General features: G+C 43.1%; 1 protein-coding gene across 2 annotated transcripts in view; it reads left to right on the top strand.

Moving 5' to 3' along the window:
• REL (REL proto-oncogene, NF-kB subunit) overlaps positions 1-20,887 on the top strand; it is a 108,120-nt gene that overhangs the window by 29,304 nt on the left and 57,929 nt on the right. For both annotated transcript variants that reach the window (XM_029593719.1, XM_029593718.1), the window contains exons 4-5: positions 2,599-2,747; positions 14,229-14,320. In XM_029593719.1, the coding sequence (XP_029449579.1) occupies positions 2,599-2,747; positions 14,229-14,320 (241 nt within the window). The remainder of the gene's footprint in view (positions 1-2,598; positions 2,748-14,228; positions 14,321-20,887) is intronic.

The raw sequence follows: 20,887 nt of genomic DNA, 5'->3' as shown, positions 1-20,887 counted from the left end.
CCCAGTATCCTGTCTCCTACAGCAGCCAGTCCAGGTCACATGTAACTGTCCGCCAAATCTCAATATGAAAAACTGTTTCATGTCACTCTTCCCAAGAATTTAGAGGCGGAGTAATCAAAGTCTGTCTGGCTAATAATTATTTATGGATCTGCCCTGCAGAAATTTTCCAAACCTTTTTTAAACTCGGTTACGTTACTAGCCTTGCTTTCTAGCAACAAGTTCCACAGCTTAATCATGAGCTGACAAAACCCCCCCAAAACTTTTCTTAAATTTGTTTAAAATTTTGCTACCTGTTAGTTTCAGGGAATGTCCCCTAGTTTGAGTACTATTTGATAATGTAAATATCCGTTTCTTATTTACCTGTTCCATACCACACACGATTTTACAAACCTCTATCGTATCTCTCTGTCATCTCTCCTCCAAGCTGAATCCAGGTTAGGCTTTCTTCATAAGGGAACTGATCCAGCCCTACAATCATTTTTGTTGCTGTTCTCTCTACATTTTCTGGTTCTACTAGATCTTGTTTGAGGTGCCGCGACCAGAACTGAAGACAGTTCTCAAGGTGTGGCTGCACCATTGAACAAGAGAGAGGCATTTTTATATTCTCTGCTTTATTTTCCGTTCCCTTCCAAATAATTCCTAGCTTTGTGTTCACTTTTTTGGCTGCTGCTGCTGCCCACTAAAGATTTCAACATGTTGTCCACAATGATCCCGAGGTCCTTTTCCTGGGTAACTCCTACTGTGGAACCCAGCATTGTGTATGCATAGTTATGCTTTCCTATGTGCATCACTTTGCACTTGTCCACATTTAAATTTCATCGACCAATTACCATAGATGCCCAGTTTCCCAGTCCCACAATGTCCTCCCTCAATTCCTTTTACAGTCTGCTCGTGTTTAACTACTATGAATAATTTTGTGTCATCTGCAAATCTGATCACCTTAAATCATTTCTCCTTTTTTTCTACATCATTTATAAATATGTTAAATAGCAGTGGTCCCAATACACAGTCTTGGAGCTCTCTTTTTGGAAAACCGACTATTTAAACTTCCTGTCTGTTTCCTAAATTTTAACTGGTTATGAATCCACAGTGGACATTCCTATAATTTCCTGAGGAGTCTCTCATGTGAGACTTTATCAAATGCCATTCCAAAATCCAGGTGCACTATATCAACCAGCTTATTTTTATCCACATGTTTATTTACACCTCCAAAGAATTGTAATAGATTGATAAGGCATGACTTCCCTTTGCTAAAACCATGTTGGCTTTTTCCCATTAGGCTAGGCCTTAACTTTAGAATCTACCATTTTGCTCAGCATAGACATTGGGCTTACTGGTCTATAGTTTCGTGAATCATCCTTGGAGCCCTTTTTAAAAATTGTCATTACATTACATTACATTGGCCTGCCTCCCAGTCTTCTGTTCAAGCCAAAGGACTTCTGAGACTGCTACACGTTGAGTGACTCAGAAACGTTTCAGTCTTTGCCTTGTCCAAAATTAAATCCACAGAAAACTTCTAAGGAGGAGGTTATACAACTCCTTTGTAGAGGGTGAAAATACTCCTTCCACCAGGATGTGCCAAGGTATTAATAACTTACAAGCACCTAGATGTGGGACGGACAGCGTCCTTGCAGTTTCACAGATGTGGTCCTGTATCCTTCTGTCCATGCTGGATCGGAGTCCATGACCCATTGGGATAGGGAGCCAGTCGACATGGCACAGTAGCAAAGTCAGTTTGGAAGGTAGCAGGAATAAAAGAAATGCGACAAGGAGATTTGGGGACTGTCTTATTACCTTTTGTAATAGTACAGAAGAGAGTTGGAGATTGCCATCTTCTTCTCAGTGATTCAAAAGAGAACTACTAAGCAGAGGAGTGCTGAGAAAAGGTCTAGCAAGGCCAAAAGCAGGCTGGGGAAAGGAGGAACTTGCAGGAACATGTTGGTCAAAGGAGTGTCTGATCTGGAGTGATCTCTGATCTCTCACTGTTAGTCTCAGCGCTAAACGTATCCACACTGGAGTGACTGAATGACACAAAACTTGTATTCTTTCAGTTTAGGGCAGATAAAGGGACTTACATGAGACTACTACTGGTTTATATGGTTTATATTGGAAGCACTGATTTAAAAACTGAATTATTACACTTGACATGAGGAATAAGCTCTGCAGGCATTGTTATCAAATATATTCATTTTTTAATTCATCTAGACTGGATGGTTGACAATAGATAGAAATTAATGATACGTGTATTGAAGTCTGCAAGCTATGGAAAAGCAATAGTTTACCCTGTCGTGGGTAAGAAGTAGATTGTGGTAGAAAGCCTTAATGCCAAATAATTGCCCATTGTGGGATTTAGTTCACACAGATTGAAGGAGATTACACAGAAAAAGAATCTAAAGGCAATTTTGTCATAAAGCCAATTATGAAGCATGTGTACTGCCTTAAATGGTTTATAGCCGTTTCATTGTCAGACTAGCATACACTGACTGGTAAAAGCATTCTAGTTTATAAGGTCATTTCTTAGACTAGGAGGTACTGGTATGCCAGGATGTGTGTTGAGAGTAGCTCATTGAACTTTTTATAATTGTGCCTCTTTTGCAGATTATAAATTACTCTGGGAAAGGCAAGGTGCGGGTTACCCTAGTAACCAAAAGTGAGCCATTCAAGCCACATCCCCATGACCTAGTCGGAAAAGACTGCAGGGATGGCTACTACGAGTCAGAATTTGGGCCAGAGCGAAGAATTGTGTCGTAAGTACTGCTTTTGGAACAGGATTTCAATTACTGTCATCCTATAAAAGGGGCATGCTGTCTTCCCTGTCAGACCTCAGCTCATGTTTGGGATTTGTCTGTCCTGAGACCTGCTCCAGCTTGTACAGAGAGCGTTCACCTAGAGCTCTATCCTCAAGTGAGACATGCTTCTTTTTCCTAGAGAGAGCAGCATTCAAAGGCGTTTACCCAGGTAAAATGGCCTGACAGAAAAGTGCCCTTCTTAAATGTGGCAAAAAAATATGCACGACTGCTAGAGCATGTGCAACTTTTAGCCACATGCCAAAAGGCATTCCTCTGGGCATATTTAGATCAGTGGAGGAAAGCTGTGCATGCACATCCAATTTTCACATGTACCTGCACTGTCGCCGCCTACACCAGCACCCTCACAAATAGTATGGACTTTGTACCTGGCCATTTTCATGAGAAAGAAATGGGGTAGCTTCTCTTAGAAAATATTCCTTAAAGGCTTGCATTAAAGCTGCTCGTGCAGTTTGGAGCTGCACGAACTATTTGAAAATTGCATCCCCCCACCCAGTGCATGGTTCTTATGTAGAGCAGATTGAAAATGGCATCTGAAAGTACAGGCCATATCTAGTGAGCATTTTCCCCATAGGTATTTAACCCAGTTAGACTGCAGAGAATTGAATTAAAATCTTCTGCTGAATGCTGGGTGGACTGCAGAGGGGTGGAAGGAAGGTAATATTTGGATATGTAAATGTCCGAGTTTTTCTGCAGTGTAAATGGGCTTTTGAAAATTGCCCCAGGTGTTTTTTGCATGTAAAAGAAGGTACAGAAGCGATTCTGTGCATATTTCTACATTCACTAGGTGGGGGGGGGGGGGGGTGTAGTTGGGAGCGGGGATATCATTTACAGGCATACTTTCGATTTTCAAAACTTTGCATGTAAATCCACTTGCACGCATTTACAGCTGCTAACGAGCAGGGATAAGTGCTCGCACATATGGGCACTGGGTTTTGTACATACCGGCTAATTTTTAAAAGTGGAATTCAAAAGCCTGTGTGTACTTTGTAACTTTGTACGTGCAAACCTTAGCCCTCTGTGGACTGCTGAAAATTGCCCTCCCTGTGAGCCCGATGCAATAAGACATGAAGAAAATATTTGCACTGAAATTCAGCACACACGTTCTTTACTTGCATGCTAAAAAAAAAAAAAAAGAGTTGGCTCCCCATGCAGTAAGCTAATGGTAAGCCAAGGCATACGGAATTCAAAAAAAAAAAATAAAGCACACCAACCCAAAAAAGTGTGCATAAATCTTGTTCTGTGTACTGAAAATGACTTTTTATATGCTGAAAGCAAGTTCCCCGCGCATAGATCCCGAGTACAGGATCCCCCATACACACACACACACACCACAAACTCCAACTTCATCCCCGTAGGCTAACAGTAGCCCCAGACACTTTACTCCACCTCTGAGCAGCAGTTACATTTCCAGCATTCAGAAACCATGAGATCAGATTAAGAAAACATGAGTTAAGCCTATACACCTCTCTGCACTGGGGAGTAATAGCCAATGCCTCGATTAACATGGGATTTGCATGGAGGAGCACTAAGCTGTGTGTACATTTTTAGTCACATTTTGTATGCTAAACTTCTTCAGGGCAGTATTGAAATGGTTTGTACAGCTAAAGTTTACCGTGCTGCTGAATTTGGGCCTCCTTGTTAAGGCGGAGTAAACTTGTGTGCACAAAGGTGCGTCCTATATGTTAGAGACAAATATCAGGATGTAATGAAAATGTGGAAACCATTCCTAAAGTGTGTGTATGTGAGGAAAGAGGGCACGGATCAGTCTTAAAATCTCGTATTCTTCTACCGCTTGGGCAGAGTAACTGATATTAAATGAGAAAAGGTGATTTTTTTTTAGTATGGTTTGTGCGAATATACGATACAATAATTTTAATATTACTCTGTAAGGATTTGTGATTTCCTATTTTATATTTTATGGGGGGTGTTACTTCCTTGATTTCTGTAAATTGTAATTTGCAAATTTTATTTAATAAAGGAGCTTTTTAAAGTTAAAAAGATGGGAAAAAACCCATCTCAATGGGTGTGTCGTGATACACCAGTGTGTCGCCAAGCACCAGCCAGTGTGTCGTGGCATCTGGTGTCCCACTGCCCCAGTTATGCTTCCCTTCATCTTTTTCCTGCCCCCACGGGCTAATGGGAAGCCTCCCTGCCCCCGCTGGCCAATGGGAAGCCTCCTCTCTTCTTCCTGCCCCCACGGGCCAATCGTAAGCCTCCTCCCTTCTTCCTGCCAGTGGGAGCAGGAAGAAGGGAGGAAGCCTCTGATTGGCCGGTGGGGGCAGGAAGAAGGGGCATCCCATAGCCCGGGGGTGCTTTGAGGGGGGCTGGGAGGAGTGGCGGTGTCCAAGCCAGTGGTGGCAAAGGAGCCCGGCCCCGCTGAAACAAGGCCGCCACGGGCCGGCCGCACTGAAATTAAACACGGGTGTGAGCCGCAAAGAAAAGAGGCCAGCCGAGCGAGGATTTCCCGCTTCCAAAGCAGCAGGGAATCGCGATAGAGTAGGGATTCCCCAAAGCGGCAGTGAGTCGCAAGCACGAAGAGGCTCTGGGGATTCACCCCCTCCCCCCTTCGATTCAACAGTGAGCGTGGCGGAGGTGCAATTAAAGTAAAAGTGGCAATCAGAAGTGCTGGTTACAGATGGGGCACTTGGCGCTCCCGGCAGCCGTAAAAGCAGGCAGATGGGGGGTCGCGGGAGCCAAGGGATATCCCGACAGCCAGAAGAAAGGCCTGAGTGCTGCGGCTTTTTTTTTTTTTTAATAAATGTACGCCACTTAAGTGTGGCTCAAAAGGCAGCAGCAGCACTGGGAAATCTGCCACTGCGAAATTAAAGGGGAACACAGCATTGGGGCTCTAAGCAAAGTGTGTGTGAGAGACAGAGAGAGATAGCCTGGGCAGGGAGGTGACTGGGGGGTGTGTGTGAGAGATGGAGAGGGATAGCCTGGGCAGGGAGGTGACTGGGGGTGTGTGTGAGAGATGGAGAGGGATAGCCTGGGCAGGGAGGTGACTGGTGTCTGTGTGTGAGACAGAGACTGGTTGTAGGGTTTAATTGGAGTGTGTGTGTGTGTGTGACTGGTTGTGGGCGCTAAGGAAGAGGACTGTGAGGACAGAGCTTCAGCAGCTGCTGCTTCTGGTGGGTGCTTTTGGTCTGCAAGGAAAAGGAGTAGGAGAGTTGCTGGAGAGGGTAAGTAAAGGTGGCTTTTTAAGTTTATTTTTCTTGACTGACTGCCATTTTACTTATTGGGTATTATGTGATGTGTCTGCTGTTTTGAAATATTGATATTTGGACAGTTTTTTTTAATTTTTATGAGTTTTTAATTGTTGGATGTTATTCTGTTCATCAGCTGGTTTATAATATTTATTAGTATAGCTTTACAATAATTTCTGGTGGGGATCTATAGCAGCTTGCCTTATTCTATTTTCCTAATAGGAGGTGTATTGGTGTTTAGGACCTGGTTTAATAGTTGTATTTCTTAGATAGGGTTGTTACTGTTGAGTGTATTCCATAATACAGGTGTAACTTTGTGCGGGTTAGTTTGTGTGCATTATTGCAAATCCTGGGACTATGTTAGGTGCTAGATCTCTCTTTCCATTTCTCCAGGTTCGCACTGCATACAGAGTGGCTTTTTTGGGTTTCCATTCCAGTTTCTGTCTCCATGTTTATAATTTGGGGGTTTTCTGTACTTGGTGAAGATCAGTTCTGTGTGTGTGACCGAGGTGAGGTATTTTACTAGCATGTAGGCATTTGTATCAATCTTATTTGTTGTGTTTTCTCAAAAGGGCATGGATTGGTGGTAAATTACTGTCTTTTCATACGGAGAGCTATTGCGCCTGGTAGTAAAGGGAGTTTGTTTTGCTTTTACTGAGATGTCATCAGAACCAGAATATCTTTTTTGAATGGCGAGTTGTACAGGGTAATGCCCTAGTTCTGCTCTGCACCTATTGTTGGGGCTCGATGGGGTTCCTGTAGATGCAGAGTGCATGTTTACATTTCACCCCGTGACGGTCACATGTTCAGTGTGTCACGCATGTGAGAACCATCTGTCAGGTAAAAGATTGAGAACCATTGCCTTAGTATATCTGGCCCTAACTAAACATAAGGACAGATTGGGGACGGAAAAGTACATCTTAGGAGGTTTCTGCAAGCAAGACCCATGAAGGGTGTCACAGTGAAAAGTGCAGGGGTTTTATTTTGCTTTGTCCCCGAAAGCTGTCCAGAAACATTGCAAAACACTGAATTGTGGTGCCAAGCAGTTCGAACCCCATGGCTCTGGGATTCACTTCCACCATCTCATCTCATTTCCTTTCCCATGCCCAGTGAGTGCTTCTTTTCCAGCTCAAAATTTTCAAAATATGTCACACGCTGTATAGCTGGCACCGCTTTTATCCTCATCACAGACCATAGGGCATCAAGCCAGTCAAAGATCTTGTTTGTCTGACACCCTCCTCTCCACCCACACTCCTTTCTATAATATCAACACTGTGCAGCCACATGAGTGGGGGACTTACCCATCTGACAGTCTTTTAAAATAATAATAATTAAAAAAAAATATTACAAGAGATGGGCTTAAAAGTATCAATCACAAATATTGCCCATAATCAGGATATTTATCTGTAAATGGGGCATATTCATTTGCAGTCGGTTTGCGATAATAACAATCCAAGAAATCAGGGAATAATTTTGAAGGATTTCTGTATTTTTGTGCAGTAAAAAGAAGTATGCACTGTTTGTATAATTGGTGATTATTGCATTTTTCTAACACATGTATTGGGTATCCTGTATGCCACAGTACAAACATTAGGTATTCTTCTTTAATAGTGTAACTGCAATTTTATCAGTTAAAAAAAAATACAGTACTAGCTTAGTCAACAGCACAGTACTTAGTCGTCCATGCCCAGAATTTGTAGTAATATTATTGCTAATATGTTTGCTTCCTGGTTCAGATCCACCACACTTTGATGATGTCATGGTATTTCCATGTGGGATGGATTAGAGGGGTGGGGAATTCCCCTGACATAGTCATATGCAAATAATCCTTAACTGTAGTTCTTCAAAATGTTTCCATTACTACTGAATATGACATTTTGAAATGTCTGTTGTCAATTGAATTTCAGATCAATTATCATGAAGCTTAGAAAATTACAGCAAAGGACCTCAAGGTCTGGCTAGTTTTTCCCATTCCTTCCCCACAGGGCCTATCTGATCTCAGGCTTTACCCTCCCATCCAAGGATCTTCTGGGCTTATCCCATATTTTCCTTTGCCTTCACCACCTTCACGGGGAGGTTTTTCATGTATCTGCCACCCTTTGAGTGAAGAAATATTTACTTGTGTTATGGGTTTGACAAATCTCTCCATGGCTTACTCACCAGAAGTGAAATGCACTCCCTCCCTCCCAGTAATTTTACTTTTAGGGTGGGGGAGTACAGAGTGAATGCATTTATCCCCTGGGGAATATATACGGTCCCACTACCTCCTACACCCCTACCAGGTGCAGTCCTTTTCTCCTCTTCCCTTCTCCCAACCCAGGTTCATTCCTTCCCCACACACCTCACAACTCCAGACACAGTCCTCTCTCTCTCTCTCTCTACCTTTCCCCTCTCCACTTAGGTGCAGCGTTCTTTTTCTTCTCCAGTTCTCCTGTTTCACTCATCTTTCCCCTCTCTCTCTCTCTCTCTCTCTCTCTGTCCTTCTGTTCCTGATGTTCCTCTCCTCTGGAGGTGGTGGGGGGGGGAGAGGATCCTGGTGCTATCTTGTGCTTCTCTTCAGCAGCGTGGGTGTTCCCTGTGACCCAGCTCTGCTGCTTTTTGGTAGTGGGGTGTGAAGGGGTGGAGGGAGGAGAGGGGGTGGTGTGCCCTGTGGTCCTGCTCTGCCACTTCCTCTCAGCAGCATCAGAGGGTGTTTGCAAGGTTCTCACCAGCAGTGAATATCATCTCACCTGAAGCGAGTAGGCAAGCTTATTTTTCACTTCCTGTTCATATCATAATCTGTTCTTACAGAGCTTCCTTTCCACTGAAAATGCTTATGGTGCATTATTTGAATATCTCTATTTATTTTATTTATTTTGAGTTTTTCTATACCGGCATTCGAGATTGGAATCGCATCATGCCAGTTTACAATTAACTAGGGGTGCAAAAGGAGATATAAATAAGAACATTAACAGGTGCTGAGAGAAATAGTTGCAGTTACAATTATATCCCCCTATCCATCCTCTCTTCTGTAGATTGCCTCTACTCTCTTGCAATGTGTGATCTGAGCTATTCACTCAGGACCATGGTTCCTCTCTTGGACAGATGCAAGCCACTGCTGTTATAAAGCGTTTGTTTTTATCTTTTCAGCAGACGAGCAGTCCTCTCACTATCACTTCGCAAAAAGAGAAGCAGTGCTCATGTTATACAGTGCAGTATCACGGTGGTTCTCAGCTAGGGAGGCGCATGGCAGCCTCTCGGGGAGGTACGGAGAGAGGAGCTGGAATTGCAGAAAGCAACTTACCTTCCCCCAGCATATAAAGCTGCAACCTGAAGCGGTAGAGCACTGGTTGCCAGCTGCCATGTTGTAATCTAGAGAAATAAAATGGATACTTGCAGCTTCGTTATCGTGAGAGGAAGCTAGCCATGGAACTAACACAGTAGGCATTTCAGGAGACATGAAAAGCGCTGCGTTTCCTCTCTCTGCAGCTGCCTCCCTATCACATGGGTTTCCTGATTAGAAATGAAGCTTGCAAAGGGAAAGGAGGAAAAGAAGGCATCCGTGGGGGGGGGGTAGGGGGGTGGGTTGTGGCAGGACAGGAAGTGCAGCACTTGCACGCTCCCTTGTGGTTCAGGCTGCCTCTCCTGAGTCATGCTACTCCTGCGCTGCTTGTGGTTACTCTGCTGCCACTCTCCCCTTGCCATGAAAGAGAGAAAGGTTAGAAAGATGGTGGGCTGAGAGATGGGGGTGAGCAAAGAGTGGAGGTGGGGGCTGAGAGTTGGCGAGCAAATAGGACTGTTAGGGGGTTGAATGATCAGGTGAGAGGAGAGAGAACAAGGTGGAAGGCTGGTTTGGGGATGGAGATTCCAAGAGGGAACTGGAAGGGAGATGATATGCTGGAAGGTGTGGGGGGTAAAGAGTCCGGGAGAATGGAGAGCACGCGATGGAGGTAGGGAGAGAGAGAGAGAGAGTGGGCTGAGAGCCAGTGAAGAGATGGAGAGATCAAAGGGGTCAACAGATTGAGAGATAGGGAAGCAGAGGGGTGGGAAAAAGAGAGTTGAGACAGAGAAGAGAAAAAGGTGCACTGGTAATGGAAAGAGAGAAGTAGTTCGAGAAAAAAGATGGAAAGAAATGGGATTAAAGAAAGAAATCCGAGACAAAGGGTGAAATGGCTGAAAACAAACATAGAAGAAAAGATAAAATGGAAGGGAGAAATAGACACAGAATATGAGAACAGCCTTAGTAAATTAGGTCCTAAGTTAGAAAACATGATGAAAGCAGAGAAGAAACCAAGAGGATAAAACCTTAAATGGACTGGCCTGGTAGATCAGCAGCAGTACTGTGTGCACTACCAGGATTCATTTCCTGGGTCAGTTTTCCCGCTCCTTGAGCTGGCTGGAGCTGGGGATGCTGCAGAGTCAATGCTGTCAGCTTTTGAGGGGAGGGAACCAGTCATTATGCAGTTGGCAATACCCTAGTGGCTGTTGGATTTAAGACCACTAAGTGTAGGGATTTGGGAGGAGCCCTGGTAAATGGCTAAGTGAGCCAGAAGGGGATAGAGAACGGGGGGAACAAGCAAGGTAGAGAAAAAACAAATATAAGTATAGTATTTGCTGAAAATTTTGAATGTTTGCAAACCTCCGGCTACACGAGATGTCTCAAACTCTTGAAAAGGGGTACGGTAGTCATGAATGGTTGAGATCCACTGCAGTTTCTGGCATCATGCGAACAGCAATGCAAAGGTCCTCACTTGCCAGTGCTCTCTGCTGTATGAAAGAGAGGGAGGGTTTTCCACAGCGGTTTCCTCCTCCAGAGGCCACATGCAGGAGCCGTGGCAGTGCGTCCCCTGGAGGAGGAGGAGAGGTACCAGTGAAAGCTATTGCTTATGACTTCTGAGTTCTACTAAATGTATACAGCGCTGTACAGACACATATATGAGACCATTTCTGCTCTGTGGAGCTTACAGTCTAGCCAAGACGCATCGACAAGATAAATAAGAGGTGCTAGCCGTCTGTGTGATGACCGGCGGGAGTTTAGCTGGCAATCTGCAGGGTACCTGCTGGAAGCGGTGCAATGGAGTCACCAGCACAAGCAATAATAGGACATTCAGTGGGGGGGGGGGGGGGGGGGGGGGAGATGGTACTTAAGTGGCTGCAGAACTGCTGGTAGATCAGTGCTGGGGCTGAGGGTACCAGAAAAAAAACCTAAAGAATGCTTAGAAAAGGAAAGAATATTGGAAAGGAAGGAGTGGCAGGGGGAAGGCTACAAAATGAAGGGTGGTTGGAAGAGAAGATTGTGAAAGGAGTGGGACCCTGACTGCTGAGAGGGAACGAGAATGTTGGGAGGAGTGAAAACCAGAGAAAAGGAGGAGCGAGACCTGAGCATAAAGAGTAGAAAAAGGGAGGATTGCTGGAGAGAAGAAGAAAAAAGCGATGACAGGAATTAGCATAACGACAACAAAAAACCAAAAATAGATAAATGAAGAGCAGACAGAGCAGAGATGAAGCTGGAGAAAGTTTTATTCCCCCTCATTTAACATTTACTACACGATTGTGGCTCACTGCTATGCATAATTGTGCTGAAAAGTATTCTCTGCCTTCCAGATGAGGGCCCAGGTACCCTTATTTACACCCCTTCTTTAGCAATGCACTGGCATTGCTTGTTGGGCATACTATAGGTTGTCTTCCCTCATGTCATATACACAATAATACCTTGACAGCTGCCTTAGACCCTCTCCTAATTTCCTGAAATACTCTTGTATTGCACTGACCTGGTTTCCAGCCAGGCCATTTGTCCCCAAATGAACTGTGAAATCAGTCTCTTCCACCCTTCTTTCTATTGTAGAAATCCTGAGAATTTGCTTTCAATCTCTGCTAACTGTGGTTCCTGGTAAGCATGTGACTTTGTCTCTCACCAGTCTTGCCCTCAAACCCATTACTTTGATACTGAGTCCCCCACTTTGCTACTGTTCTTCAATTCTCCTTTTCAGTGGGCCCCTAACCTTCATCACTGTCTGTGGGACTTTTCTCCACTTCCAGCTCTATGAAGGAATTCTGTAGTGGTGTCATTTGGAGGATGTGTCTCTGATTCACAGCCTTTACCCTATTTAACGTCACCATAATTAATCTGCTTCTCAATTTGGGATCCTCTAAGGTAGTGAGATCTGATGGTGCATTCTAGATATGGAGGAGACCCTTATAACTCTGACCAGTCTTGCCTTGAGTTGAGCAATCTCCATCCTCATTCTAGAGAATTGAATATAGGGCAACACTGCAGCCTCCAGGAGGTCTCTCTGAAGAATGCTAACCCACAGTTATTGCACTGCATCACTTCCATCATTCCACTACAATAAGACAAATCTAGCTCTTAATTGCCCTTTGTAATTGCTAGGAGATAATGTTTCATAGGTACTAGATCTGAGCAAAGGGACTTCTTTGCCTTAATGAGTAAGGTTACAGAAAGATCCTGCCCCTCTTCATGGAGAAGTCTGATTAAGAAGAGCAGTGAGTAGGTGGGTCTGTGCAGAGCCAACCCTAGTAGAGTACAGGGCCCAAGACAAATAAATATGCCTGAGGGCTTTTCCTACCCTACCAACCATTCCTGCCTTTCTTCCCTCCCCCCACAGTGTGATCCTTTCCTCCACCTTCCCAACAGCAGGAGGAGCACAATGCTTCTTTACTGAATCTTACCTTTTCCTTTTTTATCTTCACTCTGAAGTCTAAACATACAGTGTTGGCAGGTCCCATGAGAGTATGGCCACTGAGCATTTGGACTGCAGAGTCAAGCCAGCAAAGGGAGGAGTCAGATACAAGTAAGAAAGTGCTTCTTTCCTGCCGCTGAGAGGGAAGGAGAAGGGGAGAGAGTCAGGGGGGATAGTGGAGGGAAAAGGCTACTCTTCCAAGGGCTTGTGGGACAGTGAGGAAGGCCTTTGCCTTGGGCAGACCATCGAGTAGCACACTGGCCAGTCCAATGTGCAAAGCTGCCACAAAGCAAGGGACCTGGGGTAGTCACCCCAAATTTGCACCTTTTTGCCCCCTAAGCGACTGCTCGGAGTCTATGGAAAAGAGGGAAGCGCTAGTCAGAAATAAAAATAAAAGGAATTGCAACTGGAAAAAGCCAGAAACCAGCCCCTCTTGAAATGAGGATAGAAAAGAATGAGTTTTATAACAGTATACAAACGAGAAACAGCAGGGTTGTTTTTTTTTACCTGTCAGTGTCCTCTTATTCCTTTGGATCTCCAGCTCAATCTGATCCAGGGTTGGGATCTGGCACCATGAGCTTTCATTCACAGCCTCCTGGGGATTTTTCCCTTATTTCATATTCCTTCCCATCTTACGTTAGTCTATCCAGTCATTACAGTGACGGTCTTCAGCCAGGGGGGAGGCTCCTTCTGAAAGCTTGCTGTCGTGCGTCCTGAATCTAGCCACTCGCCATTATGTGATGACTATGATTTCCCACCTCACCTTCCTCCAAGGACTGCCAATGCTGCCCCTGTAGCCGCCCCATCCCACCCAGGGAGCCGGAAGCCTGAGCCAAAAATTCAGCCCTGGTCCCGTTGTGCTACTGAGCCAGCTAAAAACAGCAGTTTTAAAGGAAGGGGTTAAAGTCTAGTTTACTTTCCAATATGTAGGACCCCATTCATGTTTTCTGAAATGATATCCTTTCATAAATTGATGTATTTTACTAAGATTATTGTACCACACAATTTTATAGCAAATTGTACATTATAATTTCAGTTTACATTTTACAAAAACGTTTCCTCTCACCCAGAAGTCCAGATCTTCTAACTTTAAATAGCGTATCTTTTTATTTTTCTGAATCATTCCACGCAACACTATCATAAATTCAGATACTTTTGATCAGGTGGCTTGCTTTTTGTTTCTCCTTAATCAATGCTGTTACTGTTTTATTATTTTCACAGTGCAGGCTAAAATATTAGTGCCATAATGCTGCTGAGCATGAGATGTAAAGTGCTTTTACTATCCCCCATTTCTTTTTCAGTCATTAAAAACAATGTTTAATAGAGTCCCATAGGCAGTAAGTCAGCTATATATATAATATTTATCTGCTAACTTTGGTGTAAAGCCCTATAAGTAAAGTTTCAGAGTTCATGTATATTTTTCCATCAGCAGCTCACTTAACAATACTGAAAATGGCCGCCTTGTCATCTTGATCGATTAGTACTAGATGCGTGAAACATCTGCACAGTTCCATTGTATGTGCTCTGTGTTGCAGCTTTCAGAACCTGGGCATTCAGTGTGTGCGGAGGAAGGAGGTAAAGGATGCCATCCACTTTCGCATGGCAAGAAAAATCAATGCTTATGGAGGTGAGTCAATACTCTGCATGTGCAGCCAGGTTCTAGGCCTCACCCAGCCGACGTTCTGTATAAAAAACAATGAGTATTGGATAGTAGGGGATAATCTCCTGCCCCCTCTCCAGTTCTGAAGGGCTGGAGATGTGATGCCTGCTCATAAAAGTGAGAAGTAAGGAGGAGGCGGGGGAAGTACAAGCTGGTTAGTTTGACCTCTGTGGTGACCAAATTAATGGAATTGCTACTAAAACAGAGGATAGTGTAGTTTATGGAATCCAGTGGATCGCATGAATCGAGACAGCATGGTTTTACTAGAGGTAAATCTTGTCAGATGGGTCATGGGCATTCCTGGATTTCATATTGAAATGAATGCGTAAATACGCGCACAAGTTTACAACAGGGTCCCCTGCCGCGTAACTCTACTTCTGCTAAGGATAGCGTGTAATTCATGAAACATAAAAAAAACTAAACAGATCGGCAGGGTTTTAAAGGTCGGGGCTAATGGGGGGGGGGGGGGGAGAAGGGCTATTAAACTAGGAGGGTTTGGAAGTTCTGTCCCTTAATTGGGCAAACTGGGAACAAACTTGGAAAATGGGCAGTGACGTCAGGGTGCGTCTATTAAAATCCTCCACATACGCGGTAGAAGCGGCATTTGCGCTCATAGGCGTGCACCCACTTAAAATTGAGTGCACATGTGTGCACGGTCAGACTATTTTATAACATGTGCGCAAATACATGTGTACGTTATAAAATAGCTGTGTCCCTGAGCACCAGCTGGCAAACGTGTGCACATATGCACCCGCATGCTAGTTTAAAAGTTATTTATTTATTTTAAAATATTTATAGTGACACAATCATGTTAGGTGAACACAATCAAGCTAGGCGTCATGTTAGCGTCTCTGGCTGCAAAATCCCAAGGGAGAGGTACAGTATTGGAGGCAAAATTCTTCTAAGCACAAAAGAGCAGGATCTGGGAGTGATTGTATCTGATGATCTTAAGGTGGCCAAACAGGTGGATAAAGCAACAGCAAAAACCAGAAAGATGCTTGGCTTCATAGGGAGAGGAATGGTGAGCAGAAAAAGGGAAGTGATATTGCCCTTGTCTAGGTCCCTGGTAAGATCTCATTTGGAACACTGTGTACAATACCTTCAAAAGGATATAAACAGGATGGAGTCGGTCAATGATCTTTGTTCTAAAGCATATGGGGGTAGATTTAAAGATTTAAATATGTATACCCTAGAGAAAAGACAAGACAAGGGAGCTATGATAGAGACATTTAAATATATCAAAAGTGTCCATGCCCAGGAGGTGAGCTTCTCTCAACGGAAAGGAGGTTCCAGAACAAGGGATCTAAGGATGAGGGTGAAAGGGGGTAGACTCAGGAGTAATCTTAGGAAATATTTCTTTACAGAGAAGGTGCTGGATGTGTGGAACAACCTCTCAGTGTTGGTGATAGAGGCAAAAAACGGTATCTGAATTCAAGAAAGCTTGGGATAGAAACAGGGGATCTCTGAGGGCGCAATGGCAATTGTAAGGGCTAGATAAATTGGATGGATGGGCCACATGGTCTTTTTCTGCCGTCCCATTTCTATGACATGCACTGGGAGACCATAGAGGAATAAATCAGCCAGGTACACGTCACATCTTTTCCATAAACACACAAGGATCTAGTTTTTGTTGGGGGTGGGGAGGAGGTTTAATTTGTCTTTCCAGCAACAAAATGAGATAAACCCCTTGAAATCAATCAATAGTGCATAATTATTAAACTAAATTGGAGCCCTAACTTAATCCATTTCCTGTTTTGCTCTAGACTGTCCCATTAGCTTTTCTGTGGCACTCAGTAAATCATTAACATTATCACAGAGGATTAATTGATGTTGTACTGCACTTGCATTTTAGATCTCGGGGGATGTGAGTGTGGCTGATCCATACCTTAATGCAACAATTTATTTGTAAAAGCTATTTCATATTCAGAAATCAGCATATCTAATTGTCTCTTGTTGCTCACGCATTAGCGACAATATATCACTTTCTCCAAATAAGAACATAAGACTTGCCAAACTGGGTCAGACCAAAGGTCCATCAAGCCCAGCATCCTATTTCCAACAGTGGCCAATCCAGGCTACAAGTACCTGGCAAGTACCCAAACATTAAATAGGTCCCAAGCTACTCTTCCTTATTGATTAATAGCAGTTTATGGACTTCTTCTTCTCTAGGAATATTATCCAAACCTTTTTTAAACCCAATTACATTATCTGCTGTAACCACATCCTCTGGCAATGAATTCCAGAGCTTAATTATGCATTGAGTGAAAAAGAATATTCATCAATAGCTACACCCTCTGTTGTTGTATCTGCTTTATATAAATTCTGATGAACTTTTTTTTTATCAATTCTCTATTTGTACAGCTTTATGCAGCATTTTACCAGTTTTATCACTTATCTGAGTTACTTGCACCTGAGCCATCCCCCACCTAAGGTTAAGTGCTAACAATTTAGATGCCTTATTTCTGTGCTCAGAGTATGCCTGTTTGACATGTTGTATATGGGTTATAGATAAAGACTTCAATTAATTAATTAATTATATTTTTTTATTTTTGCATTATACAAATTATAACAAAACAGAATTTTATAATTGTATACAAGATAAGAAATATTGTTAATTCGCAATATGATAAAATCATATCATATAACAAGTATATCTGTTTTTTGTTTTTTTTTAATTGTTTATTTCTCTTTTTCAAAGAATTATACATTCCATTTTAAATCTAACAACATAGAGAGGAAAGAAATCAAATAATTTAGATCATACATTTCTTCAATAACAAAAAATATTCACATATTCCTCTCATTTAACCATACAAGAACTTGGGGGGTCCTATACTTGAGCAAATAATATAACAATAATATTGTATAATAATTAAGATCTAGGGTTTAGCAGAAATAATATTCTTTCCCAACTTATTGAGTGATATCAGCTACTACCTCAGGTATACGGCGAGCTTCCAAGAACCTCTCTAGGTGAGCAGGTTCGAAGTACACGTATCTTACTCCTTCAGCATATAGTATACATTTACATGGAAATCTCATTAATGCTTGAAAACCAAAAGTTCTGGCCTGACTTATCAATAAGAAAAACCTTTTTCTCCTTATCTGTGTTTCTTTAGAAAGATCAGGGTAGATCCATACCCGCTGTCCCAAGTAGGAAGAGTTTCGTTTGGCCAAGTACAATTTTAAAATTTTTTCCCTCTCCATAACATCAGTAAATTTGACCAATAACGTACCCCTTTTTTCCACCTGGGTGCTAAGGGATGATTCTATTAAATCAGTTACATTTAAGGAGGTATCAATTCCTCCTTGTTCTGGTACCACATTACTATTCCAACTAACAAAATATGCATTCATTATTATAGGAAACTGATCCGATGGTAATAAGAATACTTCTGAGAAATAATTCTTCAATTGTTCTTTCACAGACATCATTTTACACTTTGGAAAGTTAACTATTCTCAAGTTATTATATCTAATTGAATTCTCTATGTTTTCAACTTTTTTTTGTAAAATCGTTTCTCCCTGAATTATAGAAAATTGAGTTGTTTTAATTTGTTTAATTTCTTCTTCTACCTTTTTTATTGATTCTGTCTGACCAGTAACAGTTGGATTCAAATTTATTAAGGACATTTGCATGTCCCTAATATTACCATTTAAACTTTGGATATTCTTTTGCAAGGTCAAAATGGCTTGCCAAATCGTATCCATAGTCACATTAGTAACCTGTCCTAACAATATTTGTGGACTCGAAGATGTCATTTGCTGCCCATTAAGGTCTTGTCTACTGCTATCCCCTGAGGATGAGTCTGAGTCACTCCTCCTAATGGAGACTCCTTCTCCATTAGTTCCCACCCTAGACGGGGGGAGTTCAGATTCTCCCTCCCTTCTTTGCTCTGCAATATTCAATCCTGATACTTCCTCAATCAGGGTTTCCTGTCCTAACGCATTCCGTAAGGAAGTGAAACCTAGATCCGGATTGATTGCAGTGCCACCAGGGGGAATAGGTGTCATTGGGACCCTGGGACTTAGGCTGACTTCTCCCGGGAGGGGGATAGATTGCTCTCCTTCCCCACCTCCAATGGGACTCTCCAGGGGTTCTCTTTCTGCTGAGAAGAAACCAGTCATTGTTGTTTGAACCAAGGATGGGTATACAGGAGTTGAGGCTTCCTGCCTTACCCTACCTTTGCGTTTGGTATGTGGCATAGCAACTCAGTGCCTAAACAAGCTATGACGGTTTACACTTACCCTAGTTAACCAACGTATAAGTATTTAAGAAGGAGAGAGTGAAAGAGAGTCAAAAATAGGGGAATATCTCGAAGAGTCTAGGAGCCTTCTAGCCTTCGCCGGCCGCGCGCCAACGGCGGCTGAGCACCGATTACCATCCAAATTTATCTGGAGACGCGCAGCAATGATGTCACTGGGGCACCTCCCCCTGCCGAGCTCCCAGCTAGCGGAATCGATGTTGCGGGGTTTCTCACCTCCCTCGGCAAGGTCAGTCTCAACGGGCACCCCCCGATTTGGAGTCCCACTCTCAGTCTCTCCACCTCGGACTCCAAATTCCCGCGTCTGCCGTCCAAATTTATCTGGAGACGCGCAGCAATGATGTCACTGGGGCACCTCCCCCTGCCGAGCTCCCAGCTAGTGGAATCGATGTTGCGGGGTCTCTCACCTCCCTCGGCAAGGTCAGTCTCAACGGGCACCCCCCCGATTTGGAGTCCCACTCTCAGTCTCTCCACCTCGGACTCCCCCGTTTTTTTCTTTAAGGTAATTCTAGGAGATACAGATTAAACATGAGCGATATAACAAAGTAAACTAACCATTAATAGGGGAGATAGATTACACCACCCCACCCTCTATAGCAATCAAAGATATCAGCACACTTTATTTTTCTCTTAACCCAATTCTGCGTTTGGGGGATGGGATTCTAGGAAAGCCTGTAGAGAAGATATTTCGTGAAACACATATTTATGTTCCATATACCATAATTCACATCTACATGGGAATCTCAACATGAATCTAGCACCTTTAGCAAGGGCCACTGGTTTTAATCTTAGAAATTCATTCCTTCTAATCTGTGTTGCCCTTGCCAAATCTGGATATATCCATATCAATTGCCCATGAAACTTCTCTAATCGATGTCTCAAAAATAGACGTAAAACAGTATCTCGTTCAGATGGAAATAAAAATGAAACAAATAATGACGATCTTTCAGAAATTTCAGTATTAATCGTAGTTTCCAAAGTTTCAGAAACATTCATGGATACCTCTGGTTGTGCTCTCCCCTCTTGACTTCTTAAAGATGTTTTTTGAGGAAAATAATACACTTTCCCAATAGCAGGAATGGACTGCTCTGGAATTTTCAAAATAGACTGTAAATATTCTTTAAACATTTCCCTAGCTGATATTAATTTAAGAAAGGGAAAGTTCAAAATCCTTAAATTGGAATATTTTAAGGTATTCTCTATGTATTCCAGTTTCTTTAAATTAGATAATTCGGTCTTAACAAGATTTTTCTGGACATTCTCAATTTTCTCCATTCTTTCATCATTGATACCCCATTTATTATTACTCTAAGTCACAAAATTTTCCAAATCAAGTACTCTTTGTTGGGAGTTTAAGTTGGTTTTAGTCAAATCTAGAATTGCCCTTTCTAAAGATTTAATAGCACACGATAAGGTATCCATGGTTATCTCTGCTCACTTATTTGTTACAATTATCTCTAATTCAGGCCTTTCCACCCCCACTCCCCCCGCAGCTTGGCCTCCTCCCCCCTGCCCATGTCCAAAAGATGAATTTAACTCTCCAGAACCCTCTTCAATCGATAGAGGGTCCTTAAGTTTATTGGAAAAAATAAATGGTGGGGAAGGCGTGTTAGGAGCTCCGGGGCTCAATGAGATAACATCAGCCTGTGGTGTAGTTTCTCGCTCTGAAACTTCACCCAAAGTGGCCTTGTCCTCCGGTGTCTTGTCGGCTGAAGCCATAAAGAAAGAGGATATCTGAGGCTGGGTTGACAAAGGCAGGGGAGACGATGATATTGCCTCCCTTACCCGAGCCTTTCTCTTAGTGTGTGGCATAGTATTAATGGGAACTGGTAATAAGTAAACAGATCACTCCTTCTTCGTGTATATATCTCTGTCCAAATAAATTAGTCTGATTTCTCCTGGAGTTGGGGGTAGTCAGAGGAGTTTAAGAAATTATTTTACTTACTAGACGTCCAGATGGATCATTCCAGGCATTTCTTTCGCACAGAGAGGAAGTTAGTAAGTGCAGGCTAGTAAGTCAAAGAAAGCCGCGCGCGGCTTCGGTGTCGCTTGCCGGCGGCAGCTGCGCGCCGCAGGAGGGGCCAGTTTTAAGGCTTTTCTGGACCCTCCTAGATGACGTCAAAGGCGCGCCTGCTCTGTTGGGCCAGGATTCCTCCTCGCCCTCGTTCAGGCCAGCGATGGTACAGCAGGTAATTTTAACAGGAGACTCAGGTATCTAGAATCGTGTGCACTCACAGCTTGTGCACGCTCCTCTGTTCCCCCTAAACAC

Source organism: Rhinatrema bivittatum, chromosome 3 (assembly GCF_901001135.1).
Source record: "Rhinatrema bivittatum chromosome 3, aRhiBiv1.1, whole genome shotgun sequence".
NCBI lineage: Eukaryota > Metazoa > Chordata > Amphibia > Gymnophiona > Rhinatrematidae > Rhinatrema > Rhinatrema bivittatum.
Note: the sequence above shows the minus strand (reverse complement) of the source record. Positions and strands in the feature narration are given on the sequence as shown.